Raw genomic sequence first — 25,419 nt, forward strand, 5'->3', positions numbered from 1 at the left:
TCCCACAACACGTACTCGGCAGAATATCTAGCTTGCAACCAGATACCACAGTTGTGGAAGCTTGATAAGTCCTTGTCATAACAGTAGTCCCTGACATTTAAAGAACTTCAGTTTATATTTGCAAGCCAAATTTCATACCTTCATACCTCTTTCGATTAATCAAAGTTAAACCATTGTATATGTGAAGGGGCCTCTTGCGGTTTCTAAGTAAGTAGTATGGCTTTTCTGGCAGAGAGCCACAAGCAATTTAGTAGGCACATATTGTGGGGGTTGAGAGGAAGAGAGACAGGGATAATCCAGAAAGCTTCAAGAAGTGCTGAGTAAAATCGGTATCTCTATACACAGTACAAGAATTTTGCGTTCTGTATCTTACTTTTGGCCACAGCAAAACTGTTTTGATGTGTTGTCAGTAAAGTAATTCTGAAATACAGCACTGACTTGGTTTTCCACTCAGCCAGTTTTGCACTGGTTTTGCTTCAGCTGAAGTACTCCCAGTTTGCACCTGTGGCAGAGAAGAGTTAGGCACAGGGGATTTAATACGCATGGTGTACAATTAAGTATCATATAGGTCACTAAATAATTTCCACAGGAATAACTCCAATATGGTTCCTAGTTGTCTTCAGAAATAATAAAGTTAAATTTTGTAGCCTAAATGTCAAGATGAGGCTTTATCATGTAACTTTTGCCTGAGAGCTCTACAGCTGTAAATAGATACTAACATAAAAGGTCTGTCTCCAGCAGAGCTGATCTCTCTTTCCATTTCTGACAGGGGTCACATAGCCAATGTAAATTACCACCATAAACTAAATTCCACCTCTCCTGTAGAACAAAGTGCTTGATCTGCCTGTCTAGAAGCCAGGAGCTACGCAGAGAACTGTAATATTTCAACAATTCAGCATGAGTGGCAACCTGTTCTTAATAATGAAACACTGGCAACATTTAATTTCATTTTGTCTCAACATATTAAAATCCCTCCTTTCTTTAGGGGATTTAAGAACTTTCTGAAGGGAATCTGAAGACAAGGAGAATAATTCAAGTAGAAGCACTATCTTCCTCTGTGTTTCATGCAAGATTCAGGTTCAACATGCACATCTTGACATCAGTAGGGAGTGAGTTACTCTTAGAAAAGGATAGCCTAGACATCTCAAGAAGAATGTGAATTCTTCTCCATTTTATCTGTCATTTTGATTTAGTTACAAAATCAAATTCAAATATACAACATTAGCCATGTCAAAAGAGTTAGTGGATTTTAGTAGAAATGGAATTACAATTGAAAAATTTAAGCTATTAGTGCCAAGTTTGTGGAGGTATAATGATTTACATGGATGTTTTATAACTAAGCTACAAAATGCTGTTAAAAATGACATCTAGGCTGGAAAATATAACTTGAAACTACATTCTTATATAGATACAACACCTTGAATTCAGTCTCAAAGGTCTCAGAAACCAAAGAACACTGCACTTTAAGAACTATCCAACAGACATATCACAGAAAATTTGGCCCCAGTTCAGTATGTGACTACCTAGAATATTTTACACACTCCTTGTTTTATATTAAAGATGAATTCAATGTAAATGTTTGGAATTCTTCTTACAAACTTGTTGAAAAGGGACAGTATTTTAGCATGACTCCCTTGTACAAACCCGGTGTTTAGCAGATTACGTATGTTATTCTGTTATAGGTACACTACAGTGATAGACAAAATGGCAAAGAGTGTATGACCTGTTTGACACTGTCTCCTGTGCAGATGACTTTCCAAGGTATCGGAAGCTCCATTGAAGCCAGCCATGACCAGGTATAATACCTTCACCCCACACTCTTGTAATTATATTAATATCTAGTAAGGCCAGAATGTCAGCATTAGTAAATTTTAAATTTCAACACATCTTGTGCTTTTCATATGGCGTGTTCTTGTCACTGGGATTTGCCTATCTTGCCATAGTAAAATCCTGATTAGATCTAAAGAGTGACCTGAAAAGGAGACAAAACTTTATTGCCTTTTACCTATTTTTAAGACATATTAGGAAAGCCTGAAGAGCTTGCTTTGGTTTTAAAGTCAGATGTAAGGTTTCTGCAAAGGTTTTGTTTGATTTTAAGTATGTATCAGGTCTTGTCTATCCTATTTTTACTAGAAGATTACAGGTAGCTGGAAAAGCAGAGAGATGAAGCCATCATCTCTAGCCATCATCTGTCACAAGAAACTGGCATTTGAGAGGGGAAAGGGATTTTTAATCAGACTGTCTAAAACTCCCATTTTGTTTGGCCGTTCTTAAAATGTTTAATTCAAGCTTCTGGCAAAAAGCCAGGAGAAAAAAAAAAATCTCAATGTTAATCACTCATCACCCTGCTGCTTCAGATGGGAACTGAGGGGGACTTCAATTCTAGTCTTCTTGTCCCCCAACACTCTTATGTATAAGAGCAAGACAAGACTTTGATACTCCAAAAGTTTCAAAGGCAAAAAGGAAACAAGTAGAAGAAAACTTTAAACCAAACATTGCACCTTTCAGATCTTCAGTAGATTGGAAAAAGTACCGGTTTTATTTGCCTTTGCAGGCCATCTTTAAATTGTACTGTGTTCTCATTTACCGTACATTTTATCAGACTCTGTGTAAGATTCTCTAAGGAAAAAGGAAAAGTCACCTTAAAAATTATCAGAATTAGTTACTTTTGCGGAAAAATTTCAGACACTCTTAGCCATATTTTTGATTGGTGGTTTTTTTTATTGGAAGTTTCTAAGTTAGTTGTTAACATAAACTAAGCCCATTAGTTATTTACATGGTAACATGAGGACACTTCCTGTCCTTAAGTGTTTGGTGTTTTACAGTAATGGAGAGCTGTGGTAAGCCAGACCGTACTTCGACATTCAATGCTCATTTCATCCAGCAACTTGTTTATGCTGTTCTAAAGTCGCTCCATTTTTCTTTCAGTAAAGATCGCCTTTTAAAATTTAGTTATAACTCAAATACAATATTTACACATTTCAATGAATTTAAGGTGGTCCCTGTCAATTTGGTAATAACTACATTCTGGGCTACCAGCCAGCTTGGCCTTTGTCTTAGCATTTATTTAGGCTAGAGTATGATATATAAACAGAAAAAAGACTTTGTAAGCAAAAAGCACATTTAAGTCATCTGAATAATTATATATTTAAGACATCTAAATGAAAAAGTGTTATTGAGCCTGCAAAGTCAAGCACCTAGAAATTAGGAAATTCCAGATTATGTGCAGCATTAGTTTGATCCCAAGTGTACCCATTCAGTGCTCCAAACAGGACATTCTTCTGGGAGGAAAAAAAAATATGCATAAAATCACATAGATGAATATTGTATCATAGCATGTGCACAAATAGGTAGAATTAAGTTTGCTTGGGCCATTATGTAGCTAGAATTCCTAATCTTGCTTCAATTTGAAGTGTAAAAAATGTTCATCGTTGGTTTTAGTTATGTAATGTTCCACAGGGTACTTAAAAAGGAAAGAAAAATGTTTTGTCATTGCATGATGGGGTGGTTGTTGCGTTACTGAACCCACATCACTTGTGCAAAGATTTCATCTGAGCTGAGAGCAAAAGAAAATAATCCTGTAAAAGCCAAGTGCCAATGAGTGGGTCACAAAATAGATCCACATACTGGACAGGATTCACAAATTTCTACTTGACCTCTTCCTAAATATCAAAGGAATTCCACTTTCTGGAGAAGAGGAATGCTATTGACTGGTTGTGTTTGATAAGGGGGATGGCAGGATTGGATTGAAGCATTATTTACCATCACCTGAATAAATAGAGAAAAATGAATCATTACCAAATAAACAGAAAGCACATCAAGTGTTTGTCAGGCACTGGAATTAATTAATTAGTGACAAAATTAGAGCTCTTAATGGACTAACTAAAAAAAAAAAAAAATCCCCTTTTCTTTCTTGTTCCTGTGTGGTTTTGCTTGTTTTTCTACAATTTCCCACACAGGAGGTTTATTTGATACCGTTATTCTTCTTATAAAAATAGGAGACAGAACTGCTGTAGCTTTGTTAAGCTGAATTATCCGCATTTTAAAGTTTCAAATGAAATAAGTGCAAGGTAGACATATGCTATAAAACCTGAATTCTAGAAACTTTTCTTTAACTTATGTAATCTGTTACTTTTAAATCATCTCTTTTGTATTGTATGGTAATTAGGATGAACTAGTCACCTGAAAGCCTGTGATTTCAATGGAGGCATGTTGATTTGTGTCAGCTATGAGGCCTGACATAGTTTGACTTCAGGATCTGTCCACTTCTGTGCTTATAAAGATAATTTTTCTCATGTTCATTCTATAATATAGATTTTGTAATTTCTAGGTTTTTTAAACGGAAAACTGTCTGAATGAGACTCTGGAATAGTTTGTGGGAAAGTGACTCTGTTGTGTGCGAATATCTAATAAAAAAGCTGTATACCAGATTTGTCACTATACTGTGGCAGAAGAACCACAGCTGACCACATACCTTGATCAAAAAAAGAAACAGAAATTAAAAAAAAAAAAGAAAAACAGGTTCCCAATGGCATCTCCAGCACTATAGTCTACCTTTTAGATTGGACTTGTCTTTTGTAATATATCTCTCTACTCGCATCCGGTGGGGGATTTGTTACCCAGCAGATACCAGTGTGGTTACAATCCTACATAAGTATGTTATCTTGCTTTTTTCAAATATGCCAAGACTTGACACAGCAGTTTTTCAAGTCACTTGCTCTTTTCCTATACTTTGTAGGGAGTTTTCATTCTTTAGATTGGTTTAGCTTGTGATTTTAATGAGTTTAAATTTTTTCCCCACATACTTCATTTGAACAATTTCAGATTAAAATAAACATTTCATACTGGTACACTAATTAGTGTGTATTTCAAATGTCTGATTGACAAGGCATATCTCATCTGGTCATGAAGCGGTATTGTGGAAGCAGTTGCTGGGCTTTCATTTTTCCTTTGGCAAACAGTAAAAAAGGGAAACATTCCTAAAGTACCACTGCAGTCTAGCCTGCCACATATTTTGTTGGGTTTTGTATTCAGGTATGTCAACCTCTTTAGTAGAAATTTTATGGGGTTTAGAATATTTTTTTCCTGAATGATTTCTTTTTCTATTTTCTGTTGCCCAGTATCTGACTCTAACTATAAATTTCTCTTTCCTTAATTGCCACTATTCTTTGTTTTTTTCAGTAGAATGTAGCTACAAGCAGCTTTTAGTTAAAATGGTCACTGCTTTCTAGTGGCTTTCTTAAGCAAACCTGAGTTTGTCCTTAATGGTAATGAATCCTGCTATTTTCTACCTTGCTGTGGGACTGGAGACAACCTGTCCTCAGGGCTTATGATTGATAGACTTTAGGCATACGGTGTGAAGCAGAGGAATGAATTGAATGTGAGTGGTATAAAGTAACAGGAAGTCCAGGTAGTTGTTCTATTTGTGTCACTAAGAAAATTCAAGGTATGAGGAGTGGGAGACAGAAAAGGGAAAAATCCAAAGATAGGCGGCTATATAAGCAAAAATAGGTGGAATAGAGCAGAAAACTAAGAAAGTGCAGAGAAATGGGGCAGTGAACATCTAAAGGCCATGGAAGTGGGATAAAGAGAGGAAATTAGAGCTAAGTGGAAGAGGGTGCTCAAAAACCCCACCAAAATGAATAAGGACATCTTCTCTACTGCTTAGTCTGAAAGTCTTAGAGAGTTCTGCGTGCTTAGCTTCTCAAAGTATTGAACACTGAATTGCTTGTTACTGATACAAATAAATACCTTTCAGCTTTAGCAAAATGGGTTATATAAAAAGCTCTTTGAATTCTTGAGCACAGACATACCAAGAACTTTTAGTTAGAAGATGCAATGCTATCAAAGCAAACTATTGAAGGAAATAGAGATTTCTGTTTCCCCTAAAGAATTCTAGTCAGCACCATAAAGTTGTTAGAGATGTACTTCACTCAGCACAAATTATTGGACTCACTATAATGGTAGCTAGGTTAAATTTGACAGCCTGTGTCATACAAGATGGCCTGTGACATAGTTTCAATCTAAGAAGTGACACTTCTACTTCTGCTATATCTTGAACAAGCCAGTGTCAAACTCAGCTTCCATGTTTGCCTGTGTATTTTGGAAACTTGCAGTGTTACCATCTTTAGTGGCTTTGTAATAATTGCTGCTTTTCTGAATGCTTCAGCTCTCAGTGACTGTAGAGCTCTGCTTCAGGAGTATCATACCCCTGTGGTTGTCATAGCTATGAAGAAAACCCTAGAAAAAACATCTTGGGTGCATTCTTAAGGCTTGCCAAACAGCAGGCAAATTGAAAGTATGAACATTAGTTTTTTAATAAAATTATTTTAAAGTCAGTCCTGGTGATGAGGAAGAACAGATTGGGCCCATTTGAGATTTTTGAATGCTTGCCATGGAACACTCTACCTGTACAACTGAGTTTTTAACCCCCAGTAACTTGATGTTCATTGAGGGGTGACCAGTTCTCTACTTAAATTTCAGGAGACAGATCAAAGACCAGTGTGTTTTCTTGAAGTCTCATTAATTTAATACTTTTTGATTATTTTGGAGGTTTTAACATATGTGTGGGTTTTGGAGCTGGCAATACTGCCCATTTGTTTATTACTGACTTCTGCTGTTTACTTCACCCAATAGTCCCAATGAGATGTGCTGTTAAAGTTAAAGATGACAATGAATCTTTTACACTTATATTTTTAGTCCATGCTTTCTTAATCCCATCCATTATATTTGTGTTGTATATTAGACCATGTTTTTAGAACTCTCCTACACTTTACAATGCATAAAATAGAATACTTTTATTTTCTAGGACAGATAACAATTGTGTAATGTTATGTATAATCTACCGCTATTATCACTTTTATTTTCAAGTATAAAAATAGCTGGAAAGAGAATATGCAGGGGCAGAAATTGTAGAAGTGGAAGAGCTACTGATGAGATAGACTTGATAAGAGAGTCCAACAGGGAGGGTCTGTACTGAAAGGAAGATGCCACGCTCAGCAGTTTCAGAAATCGCTGATGGAAAGCTTGACAGACAGCAGTGACAAGCAAGTTGAAACGCAGTATGTAGCAAACGATCATTGTTGGCCTGCAAACAGGCATTTGTGGGCAGGGTTAATGGATTGTGGTGATGCCCAGAGGTGAGCAGCTCCTGATGTCATTTGAATACGGCAAAGGTGGAAGTAGTTCTCTAGGGACAAAAGACCTCGGAGATGGGTGACAGGCTCGAGGGAAGGTGCTTGGAGCATTGAAACTTAAGGTTTAAGAAGAACTTTACCTTGTAACAGCAAACACATAATACATATGAAGGTCCACATCTCTGTATTTGTTATGGTCTGAGAGTTGTTTGTAGAGCATGCTTGGGAGGCAGCATCTAGGGAATTTATACCAGCCAGAGTCACTGACTGACTTATCTGTATGAAAAACAAAAGCCCAAAAAACTAATGGTGTAGTCAGTGAGTATGCAGAGGATGAGAATTTGTCCAGTGCTGTAACCAAAAAAGATGAATGGGATTGGTTTTTTTGTTAAGATACCTTTCCACATCAGAAAAAAAGATTATTTGCTGGACACTACATTAATTCCTGCTTAAAATTAATTTTGTTCTAAGGTGAAATTAGTATTTTCCAGATGTTCAGATTTACTTCACAGTGGGTGTTTGTGTCCTGGACATACCCAAAAAATGAGAAAATGTTAGGATTTTCTTTAAAAAATACATGTATTCCTGTTTTTGGCTGGTGTTACATGCTTCACTTGTCAGCTCATTTCTACTTGATTTACTGTAAATGCAGTTCTCATTTCTTTGGGGTGGCTTCTTCAATAAAATGAGAAAACTTCAGTTTGACTCAGTAAAAATCTTCTAGCAGTTTTCCCAAAGCTTGGCGATTCCATCACAGCCCCTTCAGCATCAGGACTCCTACCTGATCTTGTAAAAAGATCTCATGCAACTAGGTCTCCTTCTCCTGCCGATGTGATCTGGCTGGCTGCTGCCTTCTCCTTGATGACTCCGTAACCTTCAGGGTGGGTCAGGCATGGCCACAGCTGAGTGCCTGGTGCTCCGAAAAAGGCAGTTCACATGGAACAGAAATATAAACTGCTTTTGATATGTAGCACCACGCTTCACTCTTCTCTTGTTGTGTCAGGCAAGTTGCACCTCTTAGGTTGACGTTGCAGTCAGGAGTCATCCCATCAGGTTTTAGTTAGGCTCACTAGGTTGTTGTCTGCTATTTGGTACTTTTTCCTCGTCTGCTGTGCTCCCCACGACTGTGTGTGGAAGCGTTGGTACATTCTCTCCGTATTCTTCATCTTCTGTTTCACATTATCTCAATCTGGATGTACGTGACAGAAAATTTGCTTTTCCCTGGCAGCTGCTGAAGTTTTCCTTGATGAACCCGAGATCAATCGTTTGTATTTGTTCAGGATGTGTGATCTTTCCTTTTCAAAAAGTGAGTTACTAATTAACTGCCAAATGGGAACAGAATGTAAACCAAGGCACGGCTATCTCCCTGCCAGACCCTTTCAGTTCTCTCATTCAGGGTTTCCTGAGTAGCTTCCCAATGTGACTGCCTCTTGCTGCAGACCCAGAATAAGATTTTTCAGTGCTCTGTGTATGCATGTTTGTTTACACAGTAATGTTAGCAGGGTATGAAATGCAACTGTTGCAGTCTCTGGCTATCTTACATGCTCAGGGTGTCAATGATGACAAACAAAGACCATGTCTGGTTTGGGGACTGTTTCCTCCTCTGTTGGAAACAAAAAAATGGTGAGATATCCTGGTGACAACTATCGGTGAGGTTTCATAAGAGTGGTGAGGTTCACAGAATCACAGAGTGGTTGAGGTGGGAAGACACGTCTGGAGGTCATCTGGTTCAACCCCCCTGCTCAAGCACGGCCACCTAGAACAGGCTGCCCAGGCCTGTGTCCAGGCAGCTTTTGAATATCTTCAAGGTGGGAGACTCTACCTTGGTTGTTCCTTCCCATTGACTTCATCTCCAATCCTGGCTGCTTCCTAAACCACTGACCTGGCAGAAACTAACCCAAGTTTTTAGCCAGCTACGTGAGTTGAACTGATCCACTGGGGCTTAGATGAGTACCAGAACTGAAACAAGGGAGACATCAGGACTGCCTAGCCAAGAGAAGAGGAGAGGGAGCCATCCCCTTCCACAGCAGCAAGCTATTAGATCAGCTTACCCACCTTGTAAAATGTCACTTGAAGAGGATGAGGCAAAAATTAACTGTACAGAAAAGTGATTTTCTTGTAGAAATGTTTGTCTTGTTTAGTACCCTTAAACCTGTTCACTGTGCAGTAGCATGATCCGTCATAAAGAAGAGAACAGGAATGCACACAGAAGGAGGGAGGAAGACCAGGATCGTAGCAGCCCTGACCTAGAGAAGTTTAGCTGTTTTGGAACTGCACCCTTAGCAGCTGCTTGCATTAAAATACCTTAGCAGGCTTTCAGTGCAGTATAGCATGTGGAAGTGAAAAGAAAGGCATTGACAACATGCAGTGAGCCAGCCTTCCATGGACCACAGGCCAGCTGTTCGCTATCCTTAGTTTGCAATCTGTTTCTGGTTTGGTTTGTTTTGCTGTTACTTTAGGCTCAGCTGGCCAATGGTGAAATGTAAAAATCTTGAATTTTCTTGCTGCTGTGGTTGTTAGGGAAGGGAAGAACCTTAAAAGGGAAAGGTATTGGAGAAGTCTGGAAAAGCTAAAAGTGTCAGTTAGTTTTCTGCCTTGTCACACTGCAGCAGGAGATTCAGCCCACTTGCAGTATCAAGAAATCTAACAGCTTTTTCCCTGGCAGGAACAAACAGAGGGAAGACAACAGAGGTAGGTTCTTCTCCTACTCAACAGTTAAAAATGGATAGACATACACCTACTAGACAAAAGTTGGTGACAGAGATGGAGGCAAAAATGAAGTGGAAGGAGACCCCCCTAGTAGCTTGTCTTGCAGTTGGGATTGACAAGGATCTGGATTTTTCATCTTGACCCCTGACGGGCAGCATTTTCATTTTAATAGCTATGTTCGTTTTAATTTCTAGGACTGGTAAAGCCTTTCAAACCTTATGAATTAAAACTAACACTCAGTCAAAACCCAGTTGCCTATTTTGTAGGCACCTCCATTTTAGACAAAGAAAGGTATTAGCAAAATGTGCACTCAACTCTGTTGCCTACCCTGTACTTACCAGAGTTATTCTGTGGCATTTTCCACACACTAATCAAAGTAATGCTATGTCTGTTTGTTGATACGTGTTTAATCACTTGTCATTCAATGAAGTTGCTTAACACACTAATTATATAATTGCCATTTCAAAATACATTTCCTTAACCATTCTACAAGACAAAATAATGATTTGCACATGTTGCATCTGAAGAACTGTGCTTTTGCCAAAATTGTGTTTGCCACCTAATTTTTCCACTTCTCTTGAAATAATATCACATGGCTGACATTATGCATTCACCTAGTACAAATGAAGTTTCACAGTTTTTTGTTTGCATAATCATCATACAACCCCTGGATCTACATCGTGCAAGTAAAAACTAAATTTGACATCCTACACCCCTTCATTTCAAGGATTCATTTCAAGAAGCCAGGATCTCATAATAAATGTTCCAACAATAGACTTCAAGGGAAATGAAGGAGGCCGGGTTTTATAAGTAATTACAGGGGAATAGCCAAGCTTATGTACTGTGAAATACAGTGGGATAACAAAACTGAGCGCTCCTCTCCGTCACCACTTTAGTTTCATCAAATTGGTACAATTTTCCTCTGACTGTCTGCTCAGAGTTTAAACAATTTTTCCTTCTTTTTGAGATAGGTCTACACAACATAACCAGCCCTGGTGGTGGGCTAGTCTAAGCACTTCTATAAACTTGGACTGTCTTCCAGCACCACGTTCCCACAGCAAACTCCTGTCATCTTTTATGTCTACATAACTTACGCACTCATCTGTATGTAGTTTGGCCCATGTTTTTAGTGCTGAAGCACTTTGCTCAGTCTGTTGTAGGCAAACTTGTGTCTATTCTGGGCAGAGGTAGGATTACCAGAGGAACAATGTCAAGTAGTCAATAGTTTTGTCAAGTAGTGGGAAGAGTATAAAAGTAGTCATGCATGCATGCTCAGTGCAGATTATGGCAAGTTCCTGTCCAATTTAAAGTTCAGTTCTAAAGTTACTCTCTTAGCTAGGCTACCTGTAACACGGATCGGTACATTAAAGGTCTGGATCTCTGCTGTTCATGAGGAAGTTGTGGAGCTATGTTTAGGAGCACTAAGATTAAACTCAGTTCCTAGACATCCATGGTGCAACAACATCCTGCTTTCTTCCCTGGATGGTTTTTAAATACCCCATCAAGAAAGAGCTGAAGACTTACCCTAGCTTGATCACTAATGGTTTACCTGAGAATATGATTCCACTTTCCTTTTTTACATGATTGCCATTGATGCCCTGATGGAAAGTGTCAGACATCTCCAGGGAAAAAGGTGTTTGTATTCTTTCCTATAACTCATTTAACATAGAATCCGCATCCCTCTCTTGTTTCCCAAACTCATTTCACATACAGGTTTTTGTAGTGACACTGGGTTTCTCAAATCATCGAGTCAGAACATCCCACTGTTTGAGACAGGAAGGAGTCACCAACCAATCCTCTCTTCAAAGCATCAAATGTGCAATATCCTCACTTGATACAGGAGTTCCTGCATCCCCAGAAGCTCCATATGTACTTGTGTCCTCCATTTCATAGCCCTTACAGACTGTCTGTGTTCCAACACAAATGCTTCATTCCAGCAAGATCCTTCACATATGCTAAATGTAAGACTCCTTCCAAGTAATTCACTCTCTCAAGGATCCAGGACTTGAGATAATAAACACTAAAATGGAGGTATCAAGCAAAACCAGAACAGTGAACTCTTAAGTTAAACTTTAAATTTTATACGTATTTTTTCATATTCATTCTTTCTCTTTCCCATCATTAGAGAGACTGTGAGACCTAGTTTTCCACAGATCCTTACGGCTATACAAATAATTGATTTTACAGTCCAAAATCTCCTCTCTCATCCTTCATGCCCTCAAAAAAACAGTTCAAATTGGTCCAAAATAAAGAAAAAAAATGCTTCTAGCCAAAAAAAATAATTTGTTTTGTACTTGGGCATTTGTAGGGAAACTAGGAAAATGGCTGAGATTCACAAAACTGGTGGGAAAGATGATGAATTATTTTACCTACGAGCTCAGTGGTTCACGCACTCACGCAAGATGCAGAAGATGTAAGTTTTATTCTATGCCTGTCCCCGCAGGAGCGTGAATCCTCTGTAGGAACCCTCCTCAAGCTACAGAGCAGCACAGCTGGGTAGCCACAGGAACACAAAGTGATAAGCACAGAGTAGTCATCTTCTTTGGCGCACTAACAGTGTGCTCAGTAGGGCTGCATGAGCAGAAGAGTTTGGGGGAATTCTCATTTTGTAATACCCCACAAAATGGCAGTTAGGGCATTGTTCTGAAAGGTGAAAAGACGGATTCGGATCCTCCTGGGAGTCAAAGAGCTTTAAGCTATGATTTTCCACAGTCCAGTATCGACCAAGTGAATCTTGCCCTTTGCTTTTCACTACAAATGACCAAAGCCAAGCAAACTATAACAGATAACTTCAAAGTTTCTAAAGTTATTTACAGTTGAAATTGCAGAATACCTGTCCCAAGTCTGGGAGCAGATTTAGCCAATACAAAACTGCTTTTTCCAATGTATATATATTTTTCAGGAAGAATATGCTTACCTTGCTCTACAGCCAACCCCATCCCTGCCACTAGTACATATCCAGCTGGTGGTGGTGTTGTTCAAACCTCCCAGCCACGTGCTCCTCATGGTTGGAAGTTGCCGCATGGACCCCAAGCAGGGACTGCTAGGTCAGGCTACAAAGGCAATTTAAGGTAGTAAGACATGTTCAGCTGGAGTCACTGTGTTCCCCAGCAGTACGCAGAAATTCTTCTTCTTCCTCCCTTGTGTAATTCTTCTAAGCATAACCTGCAGACAAAATGAGAGCTTCCCTTCCTCAGCATGCAGCTCTTCAGCTGTCTATAAAAAACCTTTACATTTGCTTCAGGATTTTTAAAACTTGCTTACATGGCATGGATTCATAAAGGACATCTTGGCATATGTTTATACCTCTGCTGTTGCTGAACCTCCTATATTGGCAGCTTGATAAAGTAAGACAAATGCCAAAGGCTCCATTCTCTGTATGCTGATAGCAGTGGGGCTCTGAGCAGTCCCTGTACCCGTCGTGCCTCAGCTGTTTACTCAAAAAACACACCTTTTGCTGATACTGGCTACAAGGCTCGTCCCAGTAACATAAAGATTTTATCTGGTTTGTGAGATCGTAGAAATCCTGTTTAACCGTTACTTCAAATGTCGAGCCGTTCAGCAAGTCAGTCCTATTTCAGACTACTCCCTAAATATTTCATACTTTAACATTGTTTTGAATAATTGGGGTAATTTTTTCTAGCACAGCATGCTGTATGAAATTATGAATTGAGGAGATTTTTATGTTGCTGTATTTGATTCAATACCCCATTGTCATTTATGCGAAGTGGTACAATAATACACTCTCAGTCATTTAGGGGACAGCTGGGCGTACATGAAGCTTTGTTCATGTGAGTGGGGCTTCCCAGGGTGCCTCCGTTCATCAATGCAGATAATACTGCAGGACCTGGGGTTTGATTTTGGAGTGTGCCAGAAAACAGGTTCATTCTTTCAAATTAAATAAAAAATAAACAGGAATCAGTGTGTAGAACTTTTTTTGTCATCATGTGTCTGTCCACGCTTGTGAGGAAAATAATAGAAAAGAAAAAAATTGGAAGGGATGTTTGCTATAATTTGCTAAGCTGCAAAATAGTTAAGCAAGAAGATGTGGGTTTGAGAGGGAGTTAAGGAAATTAAAAGGAGGCATCAAACGTTGGCTTGACCCAAAAATGCTTAAAGCCCCATTTGCCCTTACAGAACAAAAATATTAGCACAGGAGTCTGACATGCTGGCAAATACACAATTTAGACATGTCAAACTACTTCGAGAAAATTTGCAAAAATTTGAAAGTTTTTTGGCCCTCATTTAAATAAATTGGATCTTGTGGAGTTTTTTGGAACTCTCCTGATAAGTTACACTTAAAACCCTTTTGATCAAATACCCTTTCTCAGGCAATTACGTGTTCTTAATTTAGAGGCCAGTTCAAAAGATTGCTTGTTACCTTCATTTAGCAAAGGTTCAACTGCTGCAGTTTTCTGATCCTTTTAAAAAAGGCAAATAGAGAGAGTTTACACAATAAAAGTTCTTTTCTTATTCTCAAATTAATTATTTTGAAATATCTCACAGATTACATCAGTTTCTTACTTGCATTCATGTTGCAAGATGGCGACTATTGTATATTGCTAGTGATGCATTAAATTAGTTGTTTACATTATAAAATCTAAACATATTAGAATCTTTTGTGTTTCTCTTCAAAGATTCCTATTCTAATAAAGCTTTCTGAAACAAGTAAGGTTGTCTTTTTTGTTTAGTTTATGCATCAGTGGAGAACCTAAAGATTTGTAGCCTCTAGCCATCCCTGTCTGTGTTTAATAGAGTGTAAGGAAATTGTGTTTGGGACAATATATATTTTCATTTGAAAGGGAAAGTTATACTTTTAAATGAATCATTTTGCATTTAGAAAAGGTATCACCTGAGACAAATGTAGATGGAAAGAGTCGAAATTCATCCTCTTTTCTCAAAGACTCCGTTTTGCTGCAATTATTAATCAGAGTAAAAGAAGTATGCATAGTGTACTGAAAAAATAAAAATTTTGGCTGCAACCTTCGTAATTCTGATGGCTTTGTGTCTCTCTTCAGGTCAAAGTGTTTCTGAGGGTTAAGTGATACAAGACCAACATTCAGTGAAGAACAGTATTTGGGATTTTAAAGAAACTTTGCAATTTGGACTCTCAGTTTTGCTCTTTAACAAATGTTTTAACAGATGTAATGAAATGTGAAAAATAAAAGCAAAAGCTGACAGCTTTCATACGGCTGGAGCTGCTTTGTGAAAGTAACTTGCACTGTTGAGGGAAGTTCATGAATACATTTTTAGCAGCAAGGGAGCTTCTTGAAGAGTCAGCTGAGCAGCATGGCAGTGAATGTCCACACTTGCCCCTCAACACACTCCTTTTAAGTGCAATGTGTCTTAGTTCTTCAGCTAGAGAAATGACTGCTTTAATATACTTTTTAGGGCATACTGCATCTGCCTTACGAATCTGTGTTTTAATATGTCTGGACCTATATCTTCCTATCCTAACAGTGTTGGCAAGTCATGAGAAAACAGCAGGATTTTATTTACCTGTCAAAACCCAAAATAACTTGTATTAAGCCAGCGACCAAATAAAATTGTCACAGTTACTCTTTATATCAATGAATGTCACTGAAAGGAAGAGTAGCAAGCTAAGTGTTAACTTCAGAAGCAGATTATTTTCTGTGTACAAGATATGCCTTTTAGGATAACAAGCCAAGAGCGCTTCATATCCAAATAGTCTCTAGAACATACAGCAATATAACAAGCACTGAGTTATAGTAAGACTTGGGAAATGTGACAAAATAAGCAGTGGAATGACGAGAACAGTACTGAAACCAGTTGGAAAAACAGGAAGTATGGAATTTGATGAAATTATGAAATATCTTAAGAAACATCTTGTTTCTGATCATGACTAAGTGAGAAAAGCGATAAGGAGTAAACTGGCTATTTTCAATTAACCTTCAACTTTAGACAAAAAAGCTAAGTGATTAAAAGGTACTGAAGACTGTTTCAATTAAATAAAAAAGTGTAGCATTTTAAAGTAAAGTGTAAGATTAAAAAAGAAGGAATATATTCTTATTTGCTTGAAAGACTTTTTTAATGAAAGAAAGCATGAGAAAGTGTGAAACAGTTTGATGTAACAGCCCGCCAGAAGTTGTTTCAAAGGTTATCACTTACTGAGATATTTAGGCAAGATGTGTTCCATCAGCAGCCTAAGGACAGTGCCGTGTGTAACAGGATAGTAGCGCTCATGATATCTGAACAGTTTTAGTAAAGTTAAAGGTTAATCACGAAGCTTCAAAAAGAATATGGACTGTGATCCAAAGTCTAAAGTACAACTTAAAGCCTCGAGAGAAAAATTAAAGGCTACATTTCAAATATACCCTCTAATTGTGGACTTCTGATTTGAGATACCTTAAACTACAGTATTGAGAAACAAAGAGCACCCACAGCTTGTAAACGGATGCATGCTTTATCTTTTGCAGGAGCTTTACCCATTCAGTTTATAATGATACCAGATGAGTATCCCCACCACTAGTTCATTAAGAAGTTCTGACCAAATGTCCTGATACTGTAAAGACTTTCGTACTCCTGTAGGTCTGCGTGTGAGTTGTCCCATTTGATTACCTGATGATCAGTCTGTGCAAATGTACAGAGGCCAGAAATGCAAGTTCAACTGATGTGAATGGAGGTTGATCTGAGGTGAAATACCAAACGTAGCTACATTGCCTGGATTTGGTATCCCATCTTTGTTTTGGCTGGGATCTTGTCCAAGTGCATGAGAGTAAAACATGGCCTCTCCAAACACACTCATACTAAGAACTGATGTTCCTACAGTTAGTTTTTAATGTCCAAACTGCATGAAAGCTGCAGTTTCCAGCCATATCACAATTTCTATAGTAGAATGAATAATTTGTATTTCGAACTCCCTTTTGCTCTTTCTGTTTTCCTTTACAAGTCGTCATAGCTGGTACTTGCCTGCCCATTGCCTCCTGCTGGCCAAAAGTGACTGAAGGGGAAAAACTTGTTCATGGTTTTAGAAAAAAAGGTGAAGTATAGAAAAGTAAAGGCTCGTTGTTGGAATCACAGGAATTCACAGCCCTTGTCCTGAGAACAGATACGTGTGCTGGGTTGTATCTTGAAGAGCCAGTGTCTCATAGGTCTCCTTTTGGGTAATGCCTCATACTTCTCTCCTAGACCTCCCTTCTAAAACCTTGTTCCAGATCACAAATCATTTCACAACTGAGAGAACAGCAGCCCAGAGTATCAAAGACTGGTATTTGACTGATGGTTTGAGCAGGAGTGCAATTTTGACAGGGATGGTCTTTATCAGATGGAACAAGACTCTAGGGCATATGTTATGTACTTCTGTGTTCCCGATCACATTCTCCATTTCAAGTAGAAATTAGAAGGTAAGCAGTACAAGCCAAGTTGCCAGCTAAGAGTGGTATAACCAGGTAACATGCTTTGGTTTCTATTACACGAAGAAGTCAGAAAAGTCCTTTCAGGTCTTGAAATGGACACTGCGAGTATGCCGGTGTAGTGCATTGGTGCTGGAAACTTGCTAAAGACAATGTTTTAGAGTTTGCAGATGAAGTTTCCATTATGTTCCTTGTCTGGCAGAAGAAAGAAAAGGCTCAATATCACTCTAACCCTATTGCAGTCTGAGAGAAGTTGTGCGCCTTTCTTCTTGTCTGATCTTCCTCTACCTTTTACAAGAACTTGTTTTTCTCTTTGTCTGTCACTTTTGAGATGTCTCCCTGCAAATCTCTCTCATTGTAGGTACTGCAGGTCCACTGTTAGGTTACCTACACCTTCTCTCATAAGCAGAATAACTTAAGCTTCTTTAGTCTTGAAATACAGGGAAGATTTTACATACTCACCATATTCTTCTAACTCTTTTTCAGAACCATCTAATCTGTCAATATACCTTTTAAACTTTGGAGCTTAGAGCTAAGCATGGTCAAGTTCTAGAACATTAATGCTGTCTCTACTGGTAATAACACTTTGCTGTTTCTTGATATCATTCTGACTATGTGTCTAAGGGTTTGCTGTTGCAGCCTTTACATTACTTTTGCTAGTGCAGTTTGTTCCATTTTTTAATTCTGTCCTTTTTTCTGGAATAAATGAGCTGCATCTGAATGAGATGGAACTTGCATCATTGTAGATTACCTGTTGAAAGTTCCATTTTTACAATGATTGCATGTCAACATTAGGGGTTTGCTCCAAAATAGCTGCTTTTTTATCAATTCTTTGCTAGAGAGAAAGCAGAGAATGCAGCAAGAATGCATTATCTGTGTTGAAAGTAGGTCTTTACAACAAATTTGTTTCCAATATTCAGTTCTGCAGGGGTCTTTACATATAGAAAACAAGATTCAATATTTCCCCTAAATTTCATTATTTCATGAGTTGCATTCCTTGAGTACTGGCAGTAAAGTTCAAAATGTTAATATGCTGGTATGATTAGGATGCTTTTGATGAATGTGGTCTGTATGAGGCTGGGCTCCTGTTCAGAATCAATCAATCAGTGCCTGGCGAGTTTCGTAAGTAAATGTCATTAAAGGTTGCATTTGCTGAGGATGTATTTGTGTTCTCTAAATAATCATCTGGCATATTCTCTGCATAATATCCCTACATAGTGTCAAAAATTACAGAGAAAATAAATCTTAAAAAAATGCAAGTGTTCTGTCTACAAATGCACAGGAAGCAGCGTACATCTGAGCAGTCCTGTTGAAATGAATTGATTAATCCATTCTTATGTCAAAATACTTATATAAAGTTGAATAAAATAAAATTAAGGCTATGAGTAGGAACAAAATTCTTACAAATTACCTCAGAGCAAAAAAAATATACTGACATGCTGTCTGTACAACGTAGGAAGTAATGTATATATTTTATGTTCATTCTTACAGAAATTACAAAAAATTATATGTCAATTTACAAAGAACTTATGCGAGTAGTTAAAATTAATTCACAGGGATTACTTGTATGTAAAGTCACTCAGTTACATAGCATTTTCGAGATCTGGCCCAGACTACATGCATCTATCAACGTACTTAAAACAACTTGTCACTGTGGTGTATCCTGTATAAATTAATAAACTGTGTGTTCATGAGATACACAATCAAATTATATTTCACATTTGAAATATATTTAAAATGTTTTCTTTTGATATAAATTTCTTCAGTACAATGTTTTTTCTGCTGAAATCTGAGATGATCTCTTTAATTGTGTAGTGTTGTGTTTCAGTAATTCAAGTCATGATGCAGGTGGTACATGCAGTTTACTGATGTTAGAGATAGTATTTAAACAACTCCATGCTCAGAGGTAGTATATCAAAAGTTTTTAAATTGAGGGTGACAGGAACTGGTGCTGCACTTTCATGTTATTCAACAATGTGGAAGAATTTTGACATACAGCTGGAATGATCAAACTGTACCAGTTTTACTGTCTAACTTCATTTGACATGAATTTCAAAGGTATTTGGAAATTATTAAATTGTATGCTACATTTGGAGAGTTTACCTTCCTTAGGGAACTTTTTTATAAAGTCTGATACGAGGGGGCTTATGATCTCAAAACATTGCATAAAGCTAGTATATTTTTTGGTAAATCTCCTTTTATGTTTAATTTGCGAGTCATGTGGAAGCCGTAGTTTCTACAGGAGCTGTTACTATAAAAGCGAAGCACGCTGCTACTAACCTGCCCACATTATTTTACAAACGTATTCCTTCCACTGACGCAGGAAGAGACTGGCCTGAGAGTACAAAAGATTACTTCAGATCATCAGTATTTTGTGTACATATAATAGGTAAAATTGGAAAACAAAGGTAACAACAGGAAGCCCAGAGTAGTTTGGTGATACAAAGTTGGTTCTAATTCACACCACCAATTATATAATTTGTGCAAGCTTAGTAAGTGTTGTGGAATATTTACTGGTTTGTTGCTTTTTGACGGAAAAGCCAAGAAAAATTTCTCTAAATCTTTTTGTTGTGTTGCTTAATACTGATGTGGCTCACAAAGCATAGCTATAAGCATAGAGATAAACACTTTTTAATAGGGTAAAAACTGAATGTAATTTAAAATTTTCTGTGAATACTTGTATTTCTTCAGGATTCTGACAGCTGTGACCCATAGGACTTAATTTACTTTTGTAGTTACATGTATATATGAGTCATATAAAAGAAATAAGGATTTCAAAACTTAACAAAATTAATTTTATTTTTAAAAATGCTGTAAAAACTCATGATTGAAAGTTAGTTATGAAAAAAAAAATCTTTTTGAAAATGGCTTCCTGGGTTTTTAATTTAAACTTTTTATTTTTTATTTAGTTAATAGGAAACGTTTCCCTACATTTTTATTTACAGTAAGATCTTTTATGTCAGTGATGCCTTTTTCTGTCCGAGTACCAAGTGATTACTGCATAGTGATTCACAAAGGGTGCCTCAATATAATAGCATTTCATAATTATCTGACAAAATAGCGGATGATCGTTTGGTGTTTGCTGTGCTTATCTGCAGCAATAACAAAGGATTAAATGCTTCCTCGCTCCCGTGTTACAGTTCTCATACTTTCCCTGCCAGCTCACATGGGCGAGAGAGATGTGTTTGTACCAAGTATAAAGTTCCGTAGAGACTGTAGGAGGGAGCTGGTTATTAAGAAATCGATATATGTCTCATATAAGCAAAACCAGTGTCCTGTGCGACAGCGATTTCTGTTAAACAGAAGCCTATGGGGGGAAGGATTATGGCATGCGATTGAGACACCTGTTGAGAAAATAGGCAACTATTGACAAGTCTGATTCATGACTGAGTGACTGCTCTGCTAGTCTTCACATGATCCCCACCGAGAGCGAGCCTCGACCGCCTGCTAAACAAGGGCTGTTTGAAGTTTCTTTTTAACATTTCCAAGACGTTAATTCAGCAGGACATCTCCACTGGGGTTCTCGATGTCACCAAATCAGCAGCTGTTGAAATCCATTCACTTCAGCATGAAATGTTTGCATAAGTTTTTTTCTTTTTTTCTTTTATTTGTGACAACAGCAAAGTAAATAAAACCCTAAAAATCCTGCACTGCTCAAGTCATATATGTGTGAGAACAGCTTCTGGTCACAATTGTAGCTGCTAAGGCAAAATGTTTATTTGTAGAGAACAATGACAATCGGAGTAGTTTATTATGATACACAAAAAATACTGATTTTAACAGACATTTCTGTGACATTTTGCCAGTGTAAACATTCAGTTAATTTTTGTGCCAGCTGTCAAACTTCTGTGAAAAGCATTTTGAAATAGAATTGTCTTTGTTTTTCAATTCCAAAAAAATCTTAAAAGTCTAAAAGCAAGTGTTTCCTATTTTTTCCAGTTAGTAAATGAAACGCTGTTTCTTGGGTAGCAAAACATTTCTATCTGACTCACATTTCCCTGAGAAAACAGCTTGTATCATAGAATTAGTTTAGTTTGAAGGGGAAACAGAACAAGGCAAGACATGTAAACATATTACAAAGCTTACTTTGATATTTAAATGCTTTTTTTTCTTTTCTTGGCCATCTGAAAAAAGGTGTGGTGAATGTAGTCAATTGTAAATAGAAACTCTGTATTTTCAGTCAGCTTCATTGTTAAACCCGAGAACTGCTGACCACATTTGAAGACTCCCGGTTTGAGCCATCCCTCCTCTGTTTATTAAATCTGTTAAGACTTAAGTGTATTTTTACAAGTTCATTAATGTATTCCATTCTCTCTGATGTATTTTTTCCCACTATTATCAGATTTCATTATATGGGAGGAATTATCAGATCAACCCATTATACAGCCGAGCAGCGTTAAGTCTGATTGGAATTTGGGCTTCCCTCCGTTTACAGGGGGAATATTGTGTAAATCAGACTCTCGGGTTTCAGTGGGAGGCACAGGGCTGCACAGCATCCATTTGTCAAGTTGATTGCACCTCAGCGAGGTTGCATTAGCTTGTCTTTGAACAGAAATGAAATCCTATGCGAAGCTCCCCTTTCTGTCATTTACACTAACATCCATCCTCTTAAACGAAGGCCTCAGAGAAAAAACAAAGTGATGGCACAATATAATCAGTCACTCAGGTTGTCTGTCATCTGTTTTCTTAAGGAAATGACTTTTAAGTTAGTGGAGCAGAAAATTGAAGAAAATTAGCAAAGGTTGTTGCAGAAGCAGGAGGAATTTTTTAAAATTACAGATGTATGTAGAGAAGCTCGATTGCATACAGCAAATAGAAATTCTGGTTTTTTGTTTAGTGTTAATATAATGCCAGCATACCCAATATGCAATAATTCAACTTTTAATGAAACTTTGTTCATAAACTTGAATTGGGCTGTAAACGCACAATAAAAAGCTGGTATGCACATTTTCAGCTTTTATATCACTGACTGTGTTTTATGATGCTGAATACACAAGTAATTTGCACTCTTTTCCATGTGTCAGGAAAGCTGCCTACATATCTCAGAAATGTTAAGCTGGAAAGGCCATTGTAAACAGCTCTGTGAGGAGGCTTGTAAGTTTTTTGAAAATCAGAGAACAGATTTTTTACTCTGATGCGAATGGCAGCAGTAAATAACGTAACTTGTTTAAACCGATGCACAATGAAACTTGTACGCTACAGTTGCAACAGGGTTAATGGTGTAAATGAAGAGAAGATAAAGATGTACATTTTGCAAAAAGTGAAAAGCACCACATTTGAATATACTTCTTTTTCTCCCATCTTCCTAAACTCTTTTATCCACTCTGGAAATAAGTTTTTAATTAGAGATACTTTGGTTTCACTTCAATCAGTAAGAGAATCATTTTTGTCTTGTGTATCTTAAGGGAACATTTTTCAGTGTGGTATTTTTTTAAAGGAGGGTTGTGCATGGCTATTTTAAGTTAGAGCAAAATAGCACATTCCTAGTTTAAAATAAAAACTGTGAACTGTTGCAACAAACTGGTGTGAATTTTTAATTTATTTAGTTATTTTGGAATAGATACGCCTTCTAAGGGCTTTCCAGACGTGTAGTAAGTGATGTGACTAGCATCTGTCAAATGTGCTTCTTTCTTTTCTTTCTTTTCTCCCTTTTTCATTCTGCCCAGGGAAAATTGCATGTGGTCTTTATTTGTTTATATGATGCGGATATAGTAGTCTAATTCTTACAGCGCAGTAATAGAAATATTACTGATCTTGGGGGAGACACCTCTTTTCTTATATTCCTTTTCCCCCATTTTTTTCTGCTAGAAACAGAGGCACAAAACCTCACAAAACAAGCCAGGTTATTAAATTGCTGCATCTTAACATGCCTTGGAAACTTTGGATAGAATATGATGTGACAATACAAAATTCTGATATTGATTTATACCAATGTATGAGCACATTGTCACATGGAAAGAGAAAGGAAATGTAGAAAAAAGGTTACTATTTTAAATACCACACAAAGCATATTTTTATAATTTTCATGCACAACTGTAGTTTGCAGCTAGTTTAATTTTTCAGTCAGTAAGTATTAGGTTTTTCCTGTGTCCCTTGAAGAAAACTTAAATGGGCTTCATAATCTTGAATACACTTAAATTTGAATAGCTTTACTCAATAGAGACATCATATACACTGAAGTCAGTCAGATATGTAAGGGTCTGCAGGATCAGAGCATAAGTGAATCCATCTTTCTCCTCAAAAATAAATCTTAAAAGATTTCAGAAGGAAAGTATTTTTAAACATAGCATGTAAAATTATATAAAAAGTTACAGGTTATAGAAATATCAAGTACATTGTTCATGCAACTCATGTTTCATTAAGATATGTATTACTCGAGGTTGTGATATGAAGATGATAATGGCTACATTTTGCACTTCTTTTCCCTTTTATAACCTAATGTTAACATTTAGGAATTCGGGAACTTGAGAGCCCTAGTAGATCAATCTTGATTAGTTTATTTTTCTTTGTAAAGATTTTGATAGCCTGGTAATGCTTTTGTTTGAAAGAGTATTCTTTACTTCCTCTTGTGGGGGATGAAATATTGTTACACCCAGCTCTTCCTCTGAAATAGTGAAAAACAATTTAGGTAACTGAATCTTTGATGAGGAGACCTTAGATTGAAAAGTCTGGCATTTAATTGCCCTTTTACTCATAATTCTTCTACGTTTAACCTCAAAGGTGATTTAAAAAGTTACATCTTAATTGCATAGCCTCATTCAATCATTAGTACTTTGCCTTGCGGCAATTTATTACAACTTTATTTCCCCGAACCATCAATGAAGATGATGCTGAATTTTATATTAGCCAAATGTCCTTTTGAGATTAATGTGGTAATATAGATTTTATGCACGCTTTTCCAGCTTTAATATTTGTGTTATAGATTGGGGTTATAGGTATAGCACAACTGCTTAAGTAGTTTAGAGAATGCTGCGTCTATTGCCTCAAGAACTGATGCCGGAGATTTATTTGAAAATGTGCATCTGCAAGAGGAAATAATAGCAAGGCATTCTCTGATGTGCTTCTCTCTAGCTATTTTTACAGCTTACTCACACAGGGTTTTCCCCTTTGAAGATAATAGTTGGACTCCCATTGTGAAGAAAGCACTGTGATCAGATGGGCTAGGAGATGGGGATATGGGCACAAGGGTGCTGTGCCACAGATGCCACCATTAACGTTGGACAAGTCACTCCGTAAATTGTACTTCTCTTTCACAGCGGTCTGTTGGAGGTTCCTACATTCTTAAAATTTTTAAGGGTTCCAGCTGCTGAGGCTGTGAAATACCAAAACCCCCTCGTGTCTGTGCAGGATCAAGGTAGAATTCATCATGAGCACGTTTCCTGTTATGTTCTCTAATACCTTTGGATAGATATTTAAATATGGCAGGTAGAAAGCATTGAGACCTTTTATGCTACTCTATGTAACTGCCACAATTTAAAAATTCAGAGCTTTTCCATACCATTCCTATTCAAATTCTCAGATTAGAACTGGCAGCTACTGGCATCTACTATACAAGCATTTCTGCTTGCACAAAGCTCGGGGAGATTTCAATGGATGAGGCTAGTTTGATGAATACTTCAAGCCAGATGTGCTGACACCAATGCCAAAAGCGCCATTCTGCCTTTCCCCCACTCCTGGCTTCTCATTCCTGACCCTCTACCACACTTTCCGTTGAGCTATTGCAGCTGTTTATCCTGCAAGCAGTGAGGGAGACGAGGCTGGGGGAGGACAGGACTGCTTCCTTCGCTCACGCTGCTGGCACAACCAGCAGGAGTGTTGGTTTGACTGCAGACTCTGGAGCCAGCTGAGTGAGGTATGTAGGCAAACCAGAAAGGTCTCCACAGCATTCCAAAAATATGAACTTGTGGCATGCATCTTTGGGTGAAATACCATGGAACTTGGTGAACGTTACATCCTTCCTTTAAGGAACAGGTAAGCTCATGCTAGCAGTAATTCAAACAATAGCAGCCTTTACCCTCATCTCAGGCACATTTCACCTCCCGAAACAAAAGCATATGTGGGGACACGCAGGCATTTGAACTAGGTGGAAGAAGGGTATGACTGGATATTAAATTAATCTCTATGGAAATTGGGTGTATCTGGAAGAGAAGGAGAAAAGCAAAAGAAAGAAAAACAGATAGAAGAGGAGAAAAAGCATAGCA

At 37.6% G+C, this 25,419-nt stretch overlaps 1 protein-coding gene across 3 annotated transcripts in view; it reads left to right on the plus strand.

Moving 5' to 3' along the window:
• The window catches only part of STAU2 (staufen double-stranded RNA binding protein 2), a 173,003-nt gene that overhangs the window by 108,500 nt on the left and 39,084 nt on the right, over window positions 1-25,419 (plus strand). The window contains exons 13-14 of one of the 3 annotated variants that reach the window (XM_050890764.1): window positions 1,683-1,796; window positions 14,864-14,914. The exons of 1 other annotated variant lie outside the window; for it this stretch is intronic. In XM_050890764.1, the coding sequence (XP_050746721.1) occupies window positions 1,683-1,796; window positions 14,864-14,890 (141 nt within the window). In that variant the 3' untranslated portion in view covers window positions 14,891-14,914. Of the gene's footprint in view, window positions 1-1,682; window positions 1,797-14,863; window positions 14,915-25,419 lie in introns of those variants that run through there. One more of the 3 variants, XM_050890762.1, reaches the window with a different exon arrangement.

The sequence above is a fragment of the Gymnogyps californianus genome, chromosome 2 (genome assembly GCF_018139145.2).
Source record: "Gymnogyps californianus isolate 813 chromosome 2, ASM1813914v2, whole genome shotgun sequence".
NCBI lineage: Eukaryota > Metazoa > Chordata > Aves > Accipitriformes > Cathartidae > Gymnogyps > Gymnogyps californianus.